Below are 21,194 nucleotides of genomic sequence, written 5' to 3' on the forward strand. Positions count from 1 at the left end.
ATTGCAGCAGGAGGTCCAGAGGGTATTGTAGTCTCTGAGCTACAGTGTGCATTGCAGCAGGAGGTCCAGAGGGTGTTGCAGTCTCTGAGCTACAGTGTGCATCGCAGCAGGAGGTCCAGAGGGTATTGTAGTCTCTGAGCTACAGTGTGCATCGCAGCAGGAGGTCCAGAGGGTGTTGTAGTCTCTGAGCTACAGTGTGCATTGCAGCAGGAGGTCCAGAGGGTGTTGTAGTCTCTGAGCTACAGTGTGCATTGCAGCAGGAGGTCCAGAGGGTGTTGTAGTCTCTGAGCTACAGTGTGCATTGCAGCAGGAGGTCCAGAGGGTATTGTAGTCTCTGAGCTACAGTGTGCATTGCAGCAGGAGGTCCAGAGGGTGTTGCAGTCTCTGAGCTACAGTGTGCATTGCAGCAGGAGGTCCAGAGGGTATTGTAGTCTCTGAGCTACAGTGTGCATTGCAGCAGGAGGTCCAGAGGGTATTGTAGTCTCTGAGCTACAGTGTGCATTGCAGCAGGAGGTCCAGAGGGTGTTGTAGTCTCTGAGCTACAGTGTGCATTGCAGCAGGAGGTCCAGAGGGTATTATAGTCTCTGAGCTACAGTGTGCATTGCAGCAGGAGGTCCAGAGGGTATTGTAGTCTCTGAGCTACAGTGTGCATTGCAGCAGGAGGTCCAGAGGGTATTGTAGTCTCTGAGCTACAGTGTGCATTGCAGCAGGAGGTCCAGAGGGTGTTGTAGTCTCTGAGCTACAGTGTGCATTGCAGCAGGAGGTCCAGAGGGTATTGTAGTCTCTGAGCTACAGTGTGCATTGCAGCAGGAGGTCCAGAGGGTATTGTAGTCTCTGAGCTACAGTGTGCATTGCAGCAGGAGGTCCAGAGGGTGTTGTAGTCTCTGAGCTACAGTGTGCATTGCAGCAGGAGGTCCAGAGGGTGTTGCAGTCTCTGAGCTACAGTGTGCATTGCAGCAGGAGGTCCAGAGGGTGTTGTAGTCTCTGAGCTACAGTGTGCATTGCAGCAGGAGGTCCAGAGGGTGTTGTAGTCTCTGAGCTACAGTGTGCATTGCAGCAGGAGGTCCAGAGGGTGTTGTAGTCTCTGAGCTACAGTGTGCATTGCAGCAGGAGGTCCAGAGGGTGTTGTAGTCTCTGAGCTACAGTGTGCATTGCAGCAGGAGGTCCAGAGGGTATTATAGTCTCTGAGCTACAGTGTGTATTGCAGCAGGAGTTGCAGAGGGTATTGTAGTCTCTGAGCTACAGTGTGCCTTGCAGCAGGAGGTCCAGAGGGTGTTGTAGTCTCTGAGCTACAGTGTGCATTGCAGCAGGAGGTCCACAGGGTATTGTAGTCTCTGAGCTACAGTGTGCATTGCAGCAGGAGGTCCAGAGGGTGTTGTAGTCTCTGAGCTACAGTGTGCATTGCAGCAGGAGGTCCAGAGGGTATTGTAGTCTCTGAGCTACAGTGTGCATTGCAGCAGGAGGTCCAGAGGGTGTTGTAGTCTCTGAGCTACAGTGTGCATTGCAGCAGGAGGTCCAGAGGGTGTTGCAGTCTCTGAGCTACAGTGTGCATTGCAGCAGGAGGTCCAGAGGGTGTTGTAGTCTCTGAGCTACAGTGTGCATTGCAGCAGGAGGTCCAGAGGGTGTTGTAGTCTCTGAGCTACAGTGTGCATTGCAGCAGGAGGTCCAGAGGGTATTGTAGTCTCTGAGCTACAGTGTGCATTGCAGCAGGAGGTCCAGAGGGTATTGTAGTCTCTGAGCTACAGTGTGCATTGCAGCAGGAGGTCCAGAGGGTGTTGTAGTCTCTGAGCTACAGTGTGCATTGCAGCAGGAGGTCCAGAGGGTGTTGTAGTCTCTGAGCTACAGTGTGCATTGCAGCAGGAGGTCCAGAGGGTATTGTAGTCTCTGAGCTACAGTGTGCATTGCAGCAGGAGGTCCAGAGGGTGTTGCAGTCTCTGAGCTACAGTGTGCATTGCAGCAGGAGGTCCAGAGGGTATTGTAGTCTCTGAGCTACAGTGTGCATTGCAGCAGGAGGTCCAGAGGGTGTTGTAGTCTCTGAGCTACAGTGTGCATTGCAGCAGGAGGTCCAGAGGGTGTTGTAGTCTCTGAGCTACAGTGTGCATTGCAGCAGGAGGTCCAGAGGGTATTGTAGTCTCTGAGCTACAGTGTGCATTGCAGCAGGAGGTCCAGAGGGTGTTGTTGTCTCTGAGCTACAGTGTGCATTGCAGCAGGAGGTCCAGAGGGTATTGTAGTCTCTGAGCTACAGTGTGCATTGCAGCAGGAGGTCCAGAGGGTGTTGCAGTCTCTGAGCTACAGTGTGCATTGCAGCAGGAGGTCCAGAGGGTATTGTAGTCTCTGAGCTACAGTGTGCATTGCAGCAGGAGGTCCAGAGGGTGTTGTAGTCTCTGAGCTACAGTGTGCATTGCAGCAGGAGGTCCAGAGGGTGTTGCAGTCTCTGAGCTACAGTGTGCATTGCAGCAGGAGGTCCAGAGGGTGTTGTAGTCTCTGAGCTACAGTGTGCATTGCAGCAGGAGGTCCAGAGGGTGTTGTAGTCTCTGAGCTACAGTGTGCATTGCAGCAGGAGGTCCAGAGGGTATTGTAGTCTCTGAGCTACAGTGTGCATTGCAGCAGGAGGTCCAGAGGGTGTTGTAGTCTCTGAGCTACAGTGTGCATTGCAGCAGGAGGTCCAGAGGGTATTGTAGTCTCTGAGCTACAGTGTGCATTGCAGCAGGAGGTCCAGAGGGTATTGTAGTCTCTGAGCTACAGTGTGCATTGCAGCAGGAGGTCCAGAGGGTGTTGTAGTCTCTGAGCTACAGTGTGCATTGCAGCAGGAGGTCCAGAGGGTGTTGTAGTCTCTGAGCTACAGTGTGCATTGCAGCAGGAGGTCCAGAGGGTGTTGTAGTCTCTGAGCTACAGTGTGCATTGCAGCAGGAGGTCCAGAGGGTGTTGTAGTCTCTGAGCTACAGTGTGCATTGCAGCAGGAGGTCCAGAGGGTGTTGTAGTCTCTGAGCTACAGTGTGCATTGCAGCAGGAGGTCCAGAGGGTATTGTAGTCTCTGAGCTACAGTGTGCATTGCAGCAGGAGGTCCAGAGTGTGTTGTAGTCTCTGAGCTACAGTGTGCATTGCAGCAGGAGGTCCAGAGGGTATTGTAGTCTCTGAGCTACAGTGTGCATCGCAGCAGGAGGTCCAGAGGGTGTTGTAGTCTCTGAGCTACAGTGTGCATTGCAGCAGGAGGTCCAGAGGGTGTTGTAGTCTCTGAGCTACAGTGTGCATTGCAGCAGGAGGTCCAGAGGGTATTGTAGTCTCTGAGCTACAGTGTGCATTGCAGCAGGAGGTCCAGAGGGTATTGTAGTCTCTGAGCTACAGTGTGCATTGCAGCAGGAGGTCCAGAGGGTATTGTAGTCTCTGAGCTACAGTGTGCATTGCAGCAGGAGGTCCAGAGGGTGTTGTAGTCTCTGAGCTACAGTGTGCATTGCAGCAGGAGGTCCAGAGGGTATTGTAGTCTCTGAGCTACAGTGTGCATTGCAGCAGGAGGTCCAGAGGGTGTTGCAGTCTCTGAGCTACAGTGTGCATTGCAGCAGGAGGTCCAGAGGGTATTGTAGTCTCTGAGCTACAGTGTACATTGCAGCAGGAGGTCCAGAGGGTGTTGTAGTCTCTGAGCTACAGTGTGCATTGCAGCAGGAGGTCCAGAGGGTGTTGCAGTCTCTGAGCTACAGTGTGCATTGCAGCAGGAGGTCCAGAGGGTGTTGTAGTCTCTGAGCTACAGTGTGCATTGCAGCAGGAGGTCCAGAGGGTGTTGTAGTCTCTGAGCTACAGTGTGCATTGCAGCAGGAGGTACAGAGGGTGTTGCAGTCTCTGAGCTACAGTGTGCATTGCAGCAGGAGGTCCAGAGGGTGTTGTAGTCTCTGAGCTACAGTGTGCATTGCAGCAGGAGGTCCAGAGGGTATTATAGTCTCTGAGCTACAGTGTGTATTGCAGCAGGAGTTGCAGAGGGTATTGTAGTCTCTGAGCTACAGTGTGCCTTGCAGCAGGAGGTCCAGAGGGTGTTGTAGTCTCTGAGCTACAGTGTGCATTGCAGCAGGAAGTCCACAGGGTATTGTAGTCTCTGAGCTACAGTGTGCATTGCAGCAGGAGGTCGAGGGGGTTATTATAGAACAGCTCTCTCTCTCTCTCTCTCTCTCTCTCTCTCTCTCTCTCTCTCTCTCTCTCTCTCTCTCTCTCTCTCTCTCTCTCTTCCTCCCCTTGCACCCCAGTATACTGTTGGTGCTACTCAGCTCTGCAGCACTATCTACCAGCAGGACAGAAACCAATGCAATTCTGAGCTGTGCAACCTTCAACGTCCATTAAAAAACAAAAAGGAAACAGATAGGAATCCCTTTTTCCAAACTCTTGTTTTCTCAGAGGAATGGTCAGCAGCTGTAATAGGTCTGGCAAAGTGTAATATGTGCTTGGCAAGACATTTTTTTCATGTTTTTTTCACTTTGAAAAGTTGATGAGGATTCACTTTACTCTTATTGGGGGGGCTCATCTCTTGCTGATTCTCTTCACTCTTATTTCACAGGCTCATCTCTTGCGGATTCACTTCACTCTTATTTCAGGGGCTCATCTCTTGCAGATTCACTTCACTCTTATTTCAGGGGCTCATCTCTTGCGGATTCACTTCACTCTTATTTCAGGGGCTCATCTCTTGCGGATTCACTTCACTCTTATTTCGGGGGCTCATCTCTTGCAGGTTCACTTCACTCTTTTTTCAGGGGCTCATCTCTTGCAGATTCACTTCACTCTTATTTCAGGGGCTCATCTCTTGCGGATTCACTTCACTCTTATTTCGGGGGCTCATCTCTTGCGGATTCACTTCACTCTTATTTCGGGGGCTCATCTCTTGCAGGTTCACTTCACTCTTTTTTCAGGGGCTCATCTCTTGCAGATTCACTTCACTATTATTTCAGGGGCTCATCTCTTGCGGATTCTCTTCACTCTTTTTTCAGGGGCTCATCTCTTGCAGATTCACTTCACTATTATTTCAGGGGCTCATCTCTTGCGGATTCTCTTCACTATTATTTCAGGGGCTCATCTCTTGCGGATTCACTTCATTCTTATTTCAGGGGCTCATCTCTTGCAGATTCACTTCACTCTTTTTTCAGGGGCTCATCTCTTGCAGATTCACTTCACTCTTATTTCAGGGGTTCATCTCTTGCGGATTCTCTTCACTATTATTTCAGGGGCTCATCTCTTGCGGATTCACTTCACTCTTATTTCAGGGGCTCATCTCTTGCAGATTCACTTCACTCTTTTTTCAGGGGCTCATCTCTTGCAGATTCACTTCACTCTTATTTCAGGGGCTCATCTCTTGCGGATTCTCTTCACTCTCATTATTTCAGGGGCTCATCTCTTGCAGATTCACTTCACTCTTATTTCAGGGGCTCATCTCTTGTGGATTCACTTTACTCTTATTTCAGGGGCTCATCTCTTGCAGATTCACTTCACTCTTATTTCAGGTGCTCATCTCTTGCGGATTCACTTCACTCTTATTTCAGGGGCTCATCTCTTGCAGATTCACTTCACTCTTATTTCAGGGGCTCATCTCTTGCGGATTCTCTTCACTATTATTTCAGGGGCTCATCTCTTGCAGATTCACTTCACTCTTATTTCAGGGGCTCATCTCTTGCAGATTCACTTCACTCTTTTTTCAGGGGCTCATCTCTTGCAGATTCACTTCACTCTTATTTCGGGGGCTCATCTCTTTTGCTGATTTTGTGGTACTGTATTGTATGTCGTCTCCTTTGGAAGCCAGGTAAATGGTGACAACCCATGCGCCAGGCGGTATCAAATAATCATGCTGTCTTCAAAAGGAAATTACATTCATGTACATGAGCGACCGGTGCTTTTTCAGGATGCACATCTTCAATGCAGCTGATCGTTGCTTCAAATGTTCAGATGAATTTCAGATGAACAGTTTTGACTGCTCTCTTTTATAGCAGTATTTGCTATCCCTGATCCTTGAGAATTATTCCAGTCCAAGTTTTTATTCTCACCCAGGTTGGAAATGACTTGATTGAACCTGCATAGAGTTAATCACAGCAAAAACCTGGACCAGACCATAGCAGAGCCCAAGGGCAGTGTTGGGAGCTACTGGATGTTAGGGACGGGGAGAGCGTATGCCAGGTTTTACCTCTGCTGAAGGGCTCAGGATGTGCCGTATTGCAGTCATTCTGTTTAATCAGGGCTGTAGCCCACCTGGTGGCTAGTGGTTATCCTCAGGATACTGTACTGTATAAACACATTTCTGAAAGCGACTGCGCAGCGTTCAATTGGTCGCACCTATGTGTTTGCTACTTATTGGCTTTGGCAAATGCTTGCCCAGGCTTGAACTGGGACAAGGTCTGTTCACTTCCCTGTGTGGATGTAGGCACTCATAATTTAACAGAGTGTAGGCATGAGAGATGGTCACACTCTTTCCTCCTTTCATTTCTCCAGGGACATTCCAGCTACATCACACACCTGGACTGGTCTCCTGATAACAAGTTCATCATGTCCAACTCCGGAGACTATGAAATCCTTTACTGTGAGTATCCCAGTGCACCCAGACCCAGCCCCCTTTCCATTAGTATCCAACTCCAGAGACTATGAAATCCTTTACTGTGAGTATCCCAGTGCACCCGGACCCAGCCCCCTTTCCATTACAGTATCCAACTCGAGACTATGAAATCCTTTACTGTGAGTATTCCAGTGCACCCGGACCCAGCCCCCTTTCCATTACAGTATCCAACTCCAGAGACTATGAAATCCTTTACTGTGAGTATCCCAGTGCACCCGGACCCAACCCCCTTTCCATTACAGTATCCAACTCCAGAGACTATGAAATCCTTTACTGTGAGTATTCCAGTGCACCCGGACCCAGCCCCCTTTCCATTACAGTATCCAACTCCAGAGACTATGAAATCCTTTACTGTGAGTATCCCAGTGCACCCGGACCCAGCCCCCTTTCCATTACAGTATCCAACTCCAGAGACTATGAAATCCTTTACTGTGAGTATCCCAGTGCACCCGGACCCAACCCCCTTTCCATTACAGTATCCAACTCCAGAGACTATGAAATCCTTTACTGTGAGTATCCCAGTGCACCCGGACCCAGCCCCCTTTCCATTACAGTATCCAACTCCAGAGACTATGAAATCCTTTACTGTGAGTATCCCAGTGCACCCGGACCCAACCCCCTTTCCATTACAGTATCCAACTCCAGAGACTATGAAATCCTTTACTGTGAGTATCCCAGTGCACCCGGACCCAGCCCCCTTTCCATTACAGTATCCAACTCCAGAGACTATGAAATCCTTTACTGTGAGTATCCCAGTGCACCCGGACCCAACCCCCTTAGCATTACAGTATCCAACTCCAGAGACTATGAAATCCTTTACTGTGAGTATCCCAGTGCACCCGGACCCAACCCCCTTTCCATTACAGTATCCAACTCCAGAGACTATGAAATCCTTTACTGTGAGTATCCCAGTGCACCCGGACCCAGACCCCCTTTCCATTACAGTATCCAACTCCAGAGACTATGAAATCCTTTACTGTGAGTATCCCAGTTCACCCGGACCCAACCCCCTTTCCATTACAGTATCCAACTCCAGAGACTATGAAATCCTTTACTGTGAGTATCCCAGTGCACCCGGACCCAGCCCCCTTTCCATTACAGTATCCAACTCCAGAGACTATGAAATCCTTTACTGTGAGTATCCCAGTGCACCCGGACCCAGACCCCTTTCCATTACAGTATCCAACTCCAGAGACTATGAAATCCTTTACTGTGAGTATCCCAGTGCACCCGGACCCAGCCCCCTTTCCATTACAGTATCCAACTCCAGAGACTATGAAATCCTTTACTGTGAGTATCCCAGTGCACCCGGACCCAACCCCCTTTCCATTACAGTATCCAACTCCAGAGACTATGAAATCCTTTACTGTGAGTATCCCAGTGCACCCGGACCCAGCCCCCTTTCCATTAGTATCCAACTCCAGAGACTATGAAATCCTTTACTGTGAGTATCCCAGTGCACCCGGACCCAGCCCCCTTTCCATTACAGTATCCAACTCCAGAGACTATGAAATCCTTTACTGTGAGTATCCCAGTGCACCCGGACCCAGCCCCCTTTCCATTACAGTATCCAACTCCAGAGACTATGAAATCCTTTACTGTGAGTATCCCAGTGCACCCGGACCCAGCCCCCTTTCCATTACAGTATCCAACTCCAGAGACTATGAAATCCTTTACTGTGAGTATCCCAGTGCACCCGGACCCAGCCCCCTTTCCATTACAGTATCCAACTCCAGAGACTATGAAATCCTTTACTGTGAGTATCCCAGTGCACCCGGACCCAGCCCCCTTTCCATTACAGTATCCAACTCCAGAGACTATGAAATCCTTTACTGTGAGTATTCCAGTGCACCCGGACCCAGCCCCCTTTCCATTACAGTATCCAACTCGAGACTATGAAATCCTTTGCTGTGAGTATCCCAGTGCACCTGGACCCAGCCCCCTTTCCATTACAGTATCCAACTACAGAGACTATGAAATCCTTTAATGTGAGTATTCCAGAGCACCCAGACCCAGACCCCTTTCCATTACAGTATCCAACTCCAGAGACTATGAAATCCTTTACTGTGAGTATCCCAGTGCACTCGGACCCAGCCCCCTTTCCATTAGTATCCAACTCCAGAGACTATGAAATCCTTTACTGTGAGTATCCCAGTGCACCCGGACCCAACCCCCTTTCCATTACAGTATCCAACTCCAAAGACTATGAAATCCTTTACTGTGAGTATCCCAGTGCACCTGGACCCAACCCCCTTTCCATTAGTATCCAACTCCAGAGACTATGAAATCCTTTACTGTGAGTATCCCAGTGCACCCAGACCCAGCCCCCTTTAGTAAGTCATAGTTCAGTGCATGATATACTGAGGTGTTACTGCTGTGCTGTTCATTCAGTTCATTATGAGTTTGCAGCCATTAATAAGTGGTACCCGTGTTTCTGTCTCCAGGGGACATTCCAAGTGGCTGCAAACTGATCAGGAATCGTTCTGAGTGCAAGGACATTGACTGGGCCACCTACACGTGTGTGCTGGGCTTCCATGTGTTCGGTGAGGAAATATTACTTCAGCAGCTTACTGACGACATGCAGACCAGAACTTGTAACAAAACTACACTCTGTTCCTCTCGCCCTCCACTCTCTCCCCCTCTCTCTGTCTCCCTCCATTCTCTCCTTCTCCCCCTCTCTCCCTCTCTCCTCCTCTCTCTCCCCCTCGCTCTTCCTCTCTCCTCCTCTCTCTCCCTCTCTGTCTCTCTCCCACCACTCTCTGTCTCTCTTTCTCTCTCCCTCTACTCTCCCTCTCTCCTCCTCTCTCCCCCCTCTCCCTCTCCCTTCTCCTCCTCTCTCTCCTCTCCTCCACTCTCTCTCTCTCTCTCTCTCTCTCTCTCTCTCTCTCTCTCTCCTCCTCTCTCCCTCCTCCTCTCTCTCCCTCTCCTTCTCCTCCTCTCTCCCCCTCTGTCTCTCTCCCACCACTCTCTGTCTCTCTCTCTCTCTCTCCCTCTCTCTCCCTCTCTCCCTCCTCTCTCTCTCCCTCTCCCTCTCTCCTCCTCTCTCCCTTCTCATCTTCTCTCCCCCCTCTGTCTCTCTCCCACCACTCTCTCACTCTATCTCCTCCCCTCTCAATTTAATTCAATTCAGTTCAAAGGTGCTTTATTGGCATGACAGCCATCAGCAGTATTGCCAAAGCAATTACATTACATATTATCTGAACAATATGTTTACAATGACAAAAATAATAACAGTAATAATAATAATAATAATATTAATAATAATAATAATAAAAATGACCACTGGTATATAGAATGCAACACAAAGTAGTGATAGAGATGTTCCCCTGCAGAGCACTCTCTGTGTGTCCCTCGGGTGTGGCAGGCTGCTTCATACTGGGCAGCCAGTGGGGCTGTGTCCCTCTCCCAGTAGGACTGACAGTTTTTTTTTTTTATGAATTTGTTCCTTGTTTGGGAGTATTTCTCAGTGTATTTCTCTCTGTCTCGACCTCTCCTGTCTCACAGTGATGACAGAGCTTGTTCGGTCTGGCCAACTAGGTCTGTTTGTGTCACTCTTTTTCAATGGTCAGGCTGTGGTCACTGAGCTCTTTTTCAATGGCCAGGCTGTGGTCACTGAGCTCTTTTTCAATGGTCAGGCTGTGGTCACTGAGCTCTTTTTCAATGGTCAGGCTGTGGTCACTGAGCTCTTTTTCAATGGTCAGGCTGTGGTCACTGAACTCTTTTTCAATGGTCAGGCTGTGGTCACTGAGCTCTTTTTCAATGGTCAGGCTGTGGTCACTGAGCTCTTTTTCAATGGTCAGGCTGTGGTCACTGAGCTCTTTTTCAATGGTCAGGCTGTGGTCACTGAGCTCTTTTTCAATGGTCAGGCTGTGGTCACTGAGCTCTTTTTCAATGGTCAGGCTGTGGTCACTGAACTCTTTTTCAATGGTCAGGCTGTGGTCACTGAGCTCTTTTTCAATGGTCAGGCTGTGGTCACTGAGCTCTTTTTCAATGGTCAGGCTGTGGTCACTGAGCTCTTTTTCAATGGTCAGGCTGTGGTCACTGAGCTCTTTTTCAATGGTCAGGCTGTGGTCACTGAGCCTGTATTTGGTCAGGATCCGCCTCTGCTTTGTATCTCTGGCAGTGAAGAGATACTCTGCTGGAGTAAAGTCTCTTTTCAAGGTTTTGGTTTCTTTGTCCCAATGTTCCAAATAGGAGGTTTTGATTTGTTTTACCATCTGATTGACTGATTGGCAGTGCTTTAGCAGTGCTGTCCTGAAGCTGGTTAGTGTTAGTGTGGGTCAGTGCGGTGATCTTCAGGACCAGCTGGCTGAGGGGACTCTTTTCTGGGCTGAGCTGTTGGGTTTGCAGGGCCCTGTATTGGAGGGAGTCTGGCTCACTTTTGTTTAGAATGTTAGTATTCTTTTTTGCATGTTGGTGAGCAGTGGGTAGCGTTCTAATTCAGCCCTAATGCATGGTTTAGTGTTTTTCGCTGTACCTGTAATGTTGTGTTTGCAGAATTTAGCATGCAGGGTTTCTACTGGATGTTTATCCCATTTTTTGTAGTTCTGCTGGCTGACTGGACCCCATACCTCACTTCCATATAATACAATGGGCTGGAAAACACTGACAAATCTTTTTAGTCAGATTTTGACAGGTATAACCGAGCACAGTTACAGAGCAGCTTCCCCAGTGTGAGGAGACCCCACTGAGCACAGTTACAGAGAACATAAGAACATAAGAACATAAGAAAGTTTACAAACGAGAGGAGGCCATTCGGCCCATCTTGCTCGTTTGGTTGTTAGTAGCTTATTGATCCCAAAATCTCATCAAGCAGCTTCTTGAAGGATCCCAGGGTGTCAGCTTCAACAACATTACTGGGGAGTTGATTCCAGACCCTCACAATTCTCTGTGTAAAAAAGTGTCTCCTATTTTCTGTTCTGAATGCCCCTTTTTCTAAACTCCATTTGTGACCCCTGGTCCTTGTTTCTTTTTTCTTTTTTCAGGTTGAAAAAGTCCCTTGGGTCGACACTGTCAATACCTTTTAGAATTTTGAATGCTTGAATTAGGTCGCCATGTAGTCTTCTTTGTTCAAGACTGAACAGATTCAATTCTTTTAGCCTGGCTGCATATGACATGCCTTTTAAGCCCGGAATAATTCTGGTCGCTCTTCTTTGCACTCTTTCTAGAGCAGCAATATCTTTTTTATAGCGAGGTGACCAGAACTGAACACAATATTCAAGATGAGGTCTTACTAGTGCATTGTACAGTTTTAACATTACTTCCCTTGATTTAAATTCAACACTTTTCACAATGTATCCGAGCATCTTATTAGCCTTTTTTATAGCTTCCCCACATTGTCTAGATGAAGACATTTCTGAGTCAACAAAAACTCCTAGGTCTTTTTCATAGATTCCTTCTCCAATTTCAATATCTCCCATATGATATTTATAATGTACATTTTTATTTCCTGCGTGCAGTACCTTACACTTTTCTCTATTAAATGTCATTTGCCATGTGTCTGCCCAGTTCTGAATCTTGTCTAGATCATTTTGAATGACCTTTGCTGCTGCAACAGTGTTTGCCACTCCTCCTACTTTTGTGTCGTCTGCAAATTTAACAAGTTTGCTTACTATACCAGAATCTAAATCATTAATGTAGATTAGGAATAGCAGAGGACCTAATACTGATCCCTGTGGTACACCGCTGGTTACCACACTCCATTCTGAGGTTTTTCCTCTAATCAGTACTTTCTGTTTTCTACATGTTAACCACTCCCTAATCCATGTACATGTGTTTCCTTGAATCCCAACTGCGTTCAGTTTGAGAATTAATCTTTTGTGCGGGACTTTGTCAAAAGCTTTCTGGAAATCTAAATAAACCATGTCATATGCTTTGCAATTATCCATTATCGATGTTGCATCCTCAAAAAAATCAAGCAAGTTAGTTAGACACGATCTCCCTTTCCTAAAACCATGTTGACTGTCTCCCAGTACCCTGTTACCATATAGGTAATTTTCCATTTTGGATCTTATTATAGTTTCCATAAGTTTGCATATAATAGAAGTCAGGCTTACTGGTCTGTAGTTACCTGGTTCAGTTTTGTTTCCCTTTTTGTGGATCGGTATTACGTTTGCAATTTTCCAGTCTGTCGGTACCACCCCTGTGTCAAGAGACTGCTGCATGATCTTGGTTAGCGGTTTGTAAATTACTTCTTTCATTTCTTTGAGTACTACTGGGAGGATCTCATCCGGCCCAGGGGATTTGTTTATTTTAAGAGCTCCTAGTCCCTTTAACACTTCTGCCTCAGTTATGCTAAAGTTATTTAAAACTGGACAGGAACTGGATGACATGTGGGGCATGTTGTCAGTATCTTCCTTTGTAAAAACTTGTGAAAAGTAATCATTTAACATATTTGCTATTTTTTTTTCTTCATCTACGATTTTGCCATTTGTATCTCTTAAACATTTAATCTCCTCTTTGAATGTTCTCTTGCTGTTGTAATATTGGAAAAACATTTTGGAATTGGTTTTAGCTCCCTTAGCAATGTTCATTTCTATTTCTCTCTTGGCCTTTCTAACTTCCTTTTTGACTTGCGTTTGCAGTTCTGTGTACTCTTTCTGCATACTTTCTTTTTGGTCCTTTTTTAATGCTCTGTAAAGTGCCTTTTTTCGCTGAATATTTTTTTTTAATTGATCTATTAAACCATTTTGGCAATTTAGTTTTACATTTAGATTTGTCTACTTTTAGGGATATAATTGTTTTGTGCCTCTAGTACTACATTTTTGAAGAACAACCATCCTTCTTCTGTGGGTGTTTTCTCTATTTTACTCCAATCTACTTCTGTTAGTCTAGTTTGCTTTTCTAAAATTGTAAACTTTAGTTTAGTCATTACTTTTGGGGATTTAAAAAACACTTCATTGTGGTCTGAGTTTGCCAGTGGTTCTCTGAAGTTATTCTATCTTCGTTATTTGAAAAGACTAAATCAAGGCATTCCCCTCTAGTGGGTGCCTTTTGTGTTAGGAAGCAGTCATTTGTCATTTCCACCATTTCTATTTCATCCTTCGTGCTACCCACCGGGTTTTCCCATTTTATTTGGGGGAAGTTGAAATCCCCCATTAGTATGGCTTCTCCTTTACTAACGCATTTCTAATGTCATTGTATAACAGATTATTTTGCTCACCGGTCTATAGTCTGAATTTTTGCGGTCTATAGCAGGTGTCGACTTTTTGTTGTGGGGTGAAGACTGCCGCGTATTAAACCTCTACGTTGTATGCCCGGTGACCAGTGTGGCGTCTCCCCTCGTTTGTGTCTAAAACGGACCCGCTGAATCAGTCAAGCTGCCCTCTGAGAACTTGCGTTTACTTGTTATCAGAAAAATCTTTGACTTCCCTGCTGGTCTGAGTTTGCCAGCTGGTTCTCTGACCTCTGTTTTAGTTATTCTGCTCTTCGTTATTTGAAAAGACTAAATCAAGGCATGCCTCCCCTCTAGTGGGTGCCTTCACAAACCATGTTAGGAAGCAGTCATTTGTCATTTCCACCATTTCTATTTCATCCTTCGCGCTACCCACCGGCAATTTCCCCTTTATTTTATTTGGGGGAAGTTGAAATCCCCCATTAGTATGGCTTCTCCTTTGCTACTGAACACAGTTACAGCATTTCTAATGTCATTGTATAACAGATTATTTTGCTCACCGTCTGAATCTGGCGGTCTATAGCATGCTCCTATTATTATGCCTTTTGAATTTTTGTCTGTTATTCAAGCCTGGCACATCAAGCTACAGAGCAGCTGAGTGTGAGGAGACACAGATTAGTTACAGAGCAGCTTCCCCAGTGTGAGGAGACTCCACTGAGCACAGTTACAGAGCAGCTTCCCCAGTGTGAGGAGACCCCACTTTTTTTTGTGAGTAGTTTCTTCCAGCTGAGCACAGTTACAGAGCAGCTTCCCCAGTGTGAGGAGACTGCTCTGAGCACAGTTACAGAGCAGCTTCCCCAGTGTGAGGAGACTCCAGTTGCAGAGCAGCTTCCCCAGTGTGAGGAGACTCGCTGTCGCTTCCACTCGCAGCTTCCCCAGCTGTGAGGAGACCCCACTGAGCACAGTCAGTTTAACTGAGCAGCTTCCCCAGTGTGAGGAGACTCCACTGAGCACAGTTACAGAGCAGCTCGCCCAGTGTGAGGAGACCCAACTGAGCAGCTGAGTTGAGGAGACAGAGCAGCTTCCCCAGTGTGAGGAGACTTGAGCACAGTTAGTGTGAGAAAAACAGCACGCAGAGCCTGTGTGAGGAGACCCCACTGAGCACAGTTACAGAGCAGCTTCCCCAGTGTGAGGAGACCCCACTGAGCACAGTTACAGAGCAGCTTCCAATTTACCAGTGTGAGGAGACTGCACTGTACAGAGCAGCTTCACAGTTGAGCACAGAGCAGCTTCCCCAGTGTGAGGAGACCCCACTGAGCACAGTTACAGAGCAGCTTCCCCAGTGTGAGGAGACCCCACTGAGCACAGTTACAGAGCAGCTTCCCCAGTGTGAGGAGACCCCACTGAGCACAGTTACAGAGCAGCTTCCCCAGTGTGAGGAGACCCCACTGAGCACAGTTACAGAGCAGCTTCCCCAGTGTGAGGAGACCCCACTGAGCACAGTTACAGAGCAGCTTCCCCAGTGTGAGGAGACCCCACTGAGCACAGTTACAGAGCAGCTTCCCCAGTGTGAGGAGACCCCACTGAGCACAGTTACAGAGCAGCTTCCCCAGTGTGAGGAGACCCCACTGAGCACAGTTACAGAGCAGCTTCCCCAGTGTGAGGAGACCCCACTGAGCACAGTTACAGAGCAGCTTCCCCAGTGTGAGGAGACCCCACTGAGCACAGTTACAGAGCAGCTTCCCCAGTGTGAGGAGACCCCACTGAGCACAGTTACAGAGCAGCTTCCCCAGTGTGAGGAGACCCCACTGAGCACAGTTACAGAGCAGCTTCCCCAGTGTGAGGAGACCCCACTGAGCACAGTTACAGAGCAGCTTCCCCAGTGTGAGGAGACCCCACTGAGCACAGTTACAGAGCAGCTTCCCCAGTGTGAGGAGACCCCACTGAGCACAGTTACAGAGCAGCTTCCCCAGTGTGAGGAGACCCCACTGAGCACAGTTACAGAGCAGCTTCCCCAGTGTGAGGAGACCCCACTGAGCACAGTTACAGAGCAGCTTCCCCAGTGTGAGGAGACCCCACTGAGCACAGTTACAGAGCAGCTTCCCCAGTGTGAGGAGACCCCACTGAGCACAGTTACAGAGCAGCTTCCCCAGTGTGAGGAGACCCCACTGAGCACAGTTACAGAGCAGCTTCCCCAGTGTGAGGAGACCCCACTGAGCACAGTTACAGAGCAGCTTCCCCAGTGTGAGGAGACCCCACTGAGCACAGTTACAGAGCAGCTTCCCCAGTGTGAGGAGACCCCACTGAGCACAGTTACAGAGCAGCTTCCCCAGTGTGAGGAGACCCCACTGAGCACAGTTACAGAGCAGCTTCCCCAGTGTGAGGAGACCCCACTGAGCACAGTTACAGAGCAGCTTCCCCAGTGTGAGGAGACCCCACTGAGCACAGTTACAGAGCAGCTTCCCCAGTGTGAGGAGACCCCACTGAGCACAGTTACAGAGCAGCTTCCCCAGTGTGAGGAGACCCCACTGAGCACAGTTACAGAGCAGCTTCCCCAGTGTGAGGAGACCCCACTGAGCACAGTTACAGAGCAGCTTCCCCAGTGTGAGGAGACCCCACTGAGCACAGTTACAGAGCAGCTTCCCCAGTGTGAGGAGACCCCACTGAGCACAGTTACAGAGCAGCTTCCCCAGTGTGAGGAGACTCCACTGAGCACAGTTACAGAGCAGCTTCCCCAGTGTGAGGAGACCCCACTGAGCACAGTTACAGAGCAGCTTCCCCAGTGTGAGGAGACCCCACTGAGCACAGTTACAGAGCAGCTTCCCCAGTGTGAGGAGACCCCACTGAGCACAGTTACAGAGCAGCTTCCCCAGTGTGAGGAGACCCCACTGAGCACAGTTACAGAGCAGCTTCCCCAGTGTGAGGAGACCCCACTGAGCACAGTTACAGAGCAGCTTCCCCAGTGTGAGGAGACCCCACTGAGCACAGTTACAGAGCAGCTTCCCCAGTGTGAGGAGACCCCACTGAGCACAGTTACAGAGCAGCTTCCCCAGTGTGAGGAGACCCCACTGAGCACAGTTACAGAGCAGCTTCCCCAGTGTGAGGAGACCCCACTGAGCACAGTTACAGAGCAGCTTCCCCAGTGTGAGGAGACCCCACTGAGCACAGTTACAGAGCAGCTTCCCCAGTGTGAGGAGACCCCACTGAGCACAGTTACAGAGCAGCTTCCCCAGTGTGAGGAGACCCCACTGAGCACAGTTACAGAGCAGCTTCCCCAGTGTGAGGAGACCCCACTGAGCACAGTTACAGAGCAGCTTCCCCAGTGTGAGGAGACCCCACTGAGCACAGTTACAGAGCAGCAGTGTGAGGAGACCCCACTGAACAGTTACAGAGCAGCTTCCCCAGTGTGAGGACCACTGAGTGTTTAGGAGACCCCACTGAGCACAGTTACAGTAGCTTCCCCAGTGTGAGGAGACACTGAGCACAGTTGCAGAGCAGCTTCCCCAGTGCAGGAGAAAACAGTTACAGAGCAGCTATGTGAGGAGACACTGAGGGAATTGCAGCTTTATTAATTGAGTGATACTCAAGTGTGCAGTTGTACCGAGACTTACAATTGAATGATTGATTAGCAATCAGTCTCGGTACAGCTGCATAAAAGGAGACCCCACTGAGCATGTTTTCACTCACTCTGGGTTGTGTGTTCAGTGAGTGAGACAGTCAACAGGACTTCCCCAGGGTGAGGAGACAGAGGTAATTGTAATAGGGAATTGCACTTTTATTAATTCACGTGCACTTGTACCGAGACTCCGATTGAATGATTGATTAGCAATCGAGTCTCGGTACAGCTGCATAAAAACAGCATGTTTTCACTCACTCTGGGTTGTGTGTTCAGTGAGTGGATAACAGGACTGGAGACAGAGGTAATTGTAATAGATATAATAATAGAAGCTCACCGTGTTTTGTCTGTATAGTCCGTTTTGTTTGTCTTTTTGTTTTGGCTACGAGTGCCTTGTCCTGTGTCTTGTTTGTCTTACAACGTTTTATTTTCTGTCTGTTTCTTATTAAATGCTGAGCGAGACCATTGCTCAGCTTCACCAAACTCCACCTCTGTTATTTATTTCCTGGTTCCTGGTTTCTGGTCTGACGTCACCCACTGCAGCCATCTTTGTGACAGTACATATATATTCCCCATCAAGTTGAAGGCATGAGAAGATTTAACTATCTCCATCTGATTCCAAAATGTTAAGTCTGATGACATCTGAACAGAGCTCAAATGACATGAAAGGCAATGGGTAGACCTGCAGAAAGACTGTGGTAACTTGTGTCAGGGCATTGAGGGCTGCAGTGATCTGGATCTGGTCTTGAGGTGCAGTACAGCACTTTCACAGGGGTTGCTGTTCCCCTCATGCTGAGTGTAACAGGCAGTGTTATAGAGTCTGTCCCGTCGGTGAGGTGAGATGAGGTTAGAAGCTCTGTAACCAGCAATGCAGATGAGCCTGGCTCTGCCTCACTGCTGTTATAGAGTCTGCCCCCTCGGTGAGGTGAGATGAGGTTAGAAGCTCTGTAACCAGCAATGCAGATGAGCCTGGCTCTGCCTCACTGCTGTTATAGAGTCTGTCCCGTCGGTGAGGTGACATGAGGTTAGAAGCTCTGTAACCAGCAATGCAGGTGAGCCTGCCTCTGCCTCACTGCTGTGATAGAGTCTGTCCCGTCGGTGAGGTGAGATGAGGTTAGAAGCTCTGTAACCAGCAATGCAGATGAGCCTGGCTCTGCCTCACTGCTGTTATAGAGTCTGTCCCCTCGGTGAGGTGAGATGAGGTTAGAAGCTCTGTAACCAGCAATGCAGATGAGCCTGGCTCTGCCTCACTGCTGTTATAGAGTCTGTCCCCTCGGTGAGGTGAGATGAGGTTAGAAGCTCTGTAACCAGCAATGCAGATGAGCCTGGCTCTGCCTCACTGCTGTTATAGAGTCTGTCCCGTCGGTGAGGTGAGATGAGGTTAGAAGCTCTGTAACCAGCAATGCAGATGAGCCTGGCTCTGCCTCACTGCTGTTATAGAGTCTGTCCCGTCGGTGAGGTGAGATGAGGTTAGAAGCTCTGTAACCAGCAATGCAGATGAGCCTGGCTCTGCCTCACTGCTGTTATAGAGTCTGTCCCGTCGGTGAGGTGAGATGAGGTTAGAAGCTCTGTAACCAGCAATGCAGATGAGCCTGGCTCTGCCTCACTGCTGTTATAGAGTCTGTCCCGTCGGTGAGGTGAGATGAGGTTAGAAGCTCTGTAACCAGCAATGCAGATGAGCCTGGCTCTGCCTCACTGCTGTTATAGAGTCTGTCCCGTCGGTGAGGTGAGATGAGGTTAGAAGCTCTGTAACCAGCAATGCAGATGAGCCTGGCTCTGCCTCACTGCTGTGATAGAGTCTGTTCCGTCGGTGAGGTGAGATGAGGTTAGAAGCTCTGTAACCAGCAATGCAGGTGAGCCTGGCTCTGCCTCACTGCTGTGATAGAGTCTGTCCCGTCGGTGAGGTGAGATGAGGTTAGAAGCTCTGTAACCAGCAATGCAGATGAGCCTGGCTCTGCCTCACTGCTGTTATAGAGTCTGTCCCGTCGGTGAGGTGAGATGAGGTTAGAAGCTCTGTAACCAGCAATGCAGATGAGCCTGGCTCTGCCTCACTGCTGTTATAGAGTCTGTCCCGTCGGTGAGGTGACATGAGGTTAGAAGCTCTGTAACCAGCAATGCAGATGAGCCTGGCTCTGCCTCACTGCTGTTATAGAGTCTGTCCCGTCGGTGAGGTGAGATGAGGTTAGAAGCTCTGTAACCAGCAATGCAGATGAGCCTGGCTCTGCCTCACTGCTGTTATAGAGTCTGTCCCGTCGGTGAGGTGAGATGAGGTTAGAAGCTCTGTAACCAGCAATGCAGATGAGCCTGGCTCTGCCTCACTGCTGTTATAGAGTCTGTCCCGTCGGTGAGGTGACATGAGGTTAGAAGCTCTGTAACCAGCAATGCAGATGAGCCTGGCTCTGCCTCACTGCTGTTATAGAGTCTGTCCCGTCGGTGAGGTGAGATGAGGTTAGAAGCTCTGTAACCAGCAATGCAGATGAGCCCGGCTCTGTTGCACTGTGGTTCAGGTGCATGCTTGCAGTGTGTGGGTTTCTGAGTCATGCCCAGCAGCCGTCCTGGTCTATAATCTACCAGCTTCATGTAGAAAAGCAGCTCAGGAGGCTGACACCAGGGACCAGGGAAGAGATAGGATAATGCGATTGCTGGGTGGGTTTGAAAGGGCTCTTTCAAACCCAAGGTTTCCGGGACCCTATCGGATCTGCTCGTGAATGAATTCCTTTCTCTTTGGTTGCAAATTGCCATTTCCTGTGGAATTTGAACAGCGTGGCCCCGGTAATGTGTAGAGTCATCTCAACACGGGCCTCTTCAGAGGGGCTGAACCGCTGACACAGACAGAAGAGAACCTGGAACCTGCATGCTCCTAAGCCATGAGGGAATATGGAGAAGGAGTGGGGCTGTGGGGGAGCTTCCTGCTGCTCCTGCCCCACTGCTCCTGTCAGGCAGCTGGGACAGAATTGCATCAATGTGCATATATATATATATATATATATATATATATATATATATATATATATATATATATATATATATATATATATATATACTGTGCAAGAAAACAACATAGATTGATACATACAGAAAACAGATGGCACAGAGACAGCTACATAGATAAAGATCTACAGATCTGCAGTTTAAAAAACTGGAGTATGCATGTCTAAAGCAAGCAGGTAGCTCCTTCTGCTGGAACACAGAGCACATTACAAGACCTGGAAAGAATGAGTGAACTAAAAAGGACCCGTGTGACCGTGCTCTGCAGTGGTGCTTCCTGATTGATGGATGAAAGTTCAGAGGTTTCAAGTTAATTATACAGAGGACTGTATGTACACACACCGTATATTATTTAGTATTCATCAAAGCCTGTGTTATCTGAAAGACCTTGTCTGTTCTGACGGTGTTGTTGATGTTTAATTACAAAGGGAATGTAAACATGGTGTTGTTGTGATGCAGAGTCTCAGTGTCTGTGTTGTAGAGCCCTCTGTGTGCTGCTTGTGGTTTGCAGGACCTGTCTGGAATTGCTAGAGTCTCATTGTCTATGTGTGCAGAGCCCTCTGTGTGCTGCTTGTGGTTTGCAGGACCTGTTTGGAATTGCTAGTCTCAGTGTCTGTGTGCAGAGCCCTCTGTATGCTGCTTGTGGTTTGCAGGACCTGTTTGGAATTGCTAGGGTCTCATTGTCTATGTGTGCAGAGCCCTCTGTGTGCTGCTTGTGGTTTGCAGGACCTGTTTGGAATTGCTAGGCTCATTGTCTATGTGTGCAGAGCCCTCTGTATGCTGCTTGTGGTTTGCAGGACCTGTTTGGAATTGCTAGTCTCAGTGTCTATGTGTGCAGAGCCCTCTGTGTGCTGCTTGTGGTTTGCAGGACCTGTTTGGAATTGCTAGGCTCATTGTCT

At 48.5% G+C, this 21,194-nt stretch overlaps 1 protein-coding gene across 1 annotated transcript in view; it reads left to right on the top strand.

Moving 5' to 3' along the window:
• The window catches only part of LOC121316618 (echinoderm microtubule-associated protein-like 4), a 76,592-nt gene that overhangs the window by 51,056 nt on the left and 4,342 nt on the right, over window positions 1-21,194 (top strand). Inside the window, exons 20-21 of the mRNA XM_041251660.1 lie at window positions 6,457-6,544; window positions 9,022-9,120. Of these exons, the coding sequence (XP_041107594.1) occupies window positions 6,457-6,544; window positions 9,022-9,120 (187 nt within the window). The remainder of the gene's footprint in view (window positions 1-6,456; window positions 6,545-9,021; window positions 9,121-21,194) is intronic.

Source organism: Polyodon spathula, chromosome 6, assembly GCF_017654505.1.
Source record: "Polyodon spathula isolate WHYD16114869_AA chromosome 6, ASM1765450v1, whole genome shotgun sequence".
Taxonomy (NCBI): Eukaryota; Metazoa; Chordata; class Actinopteri; order Acipenseriformes; family Polyodontidae; genus Polyodon; species Polyodon spathula.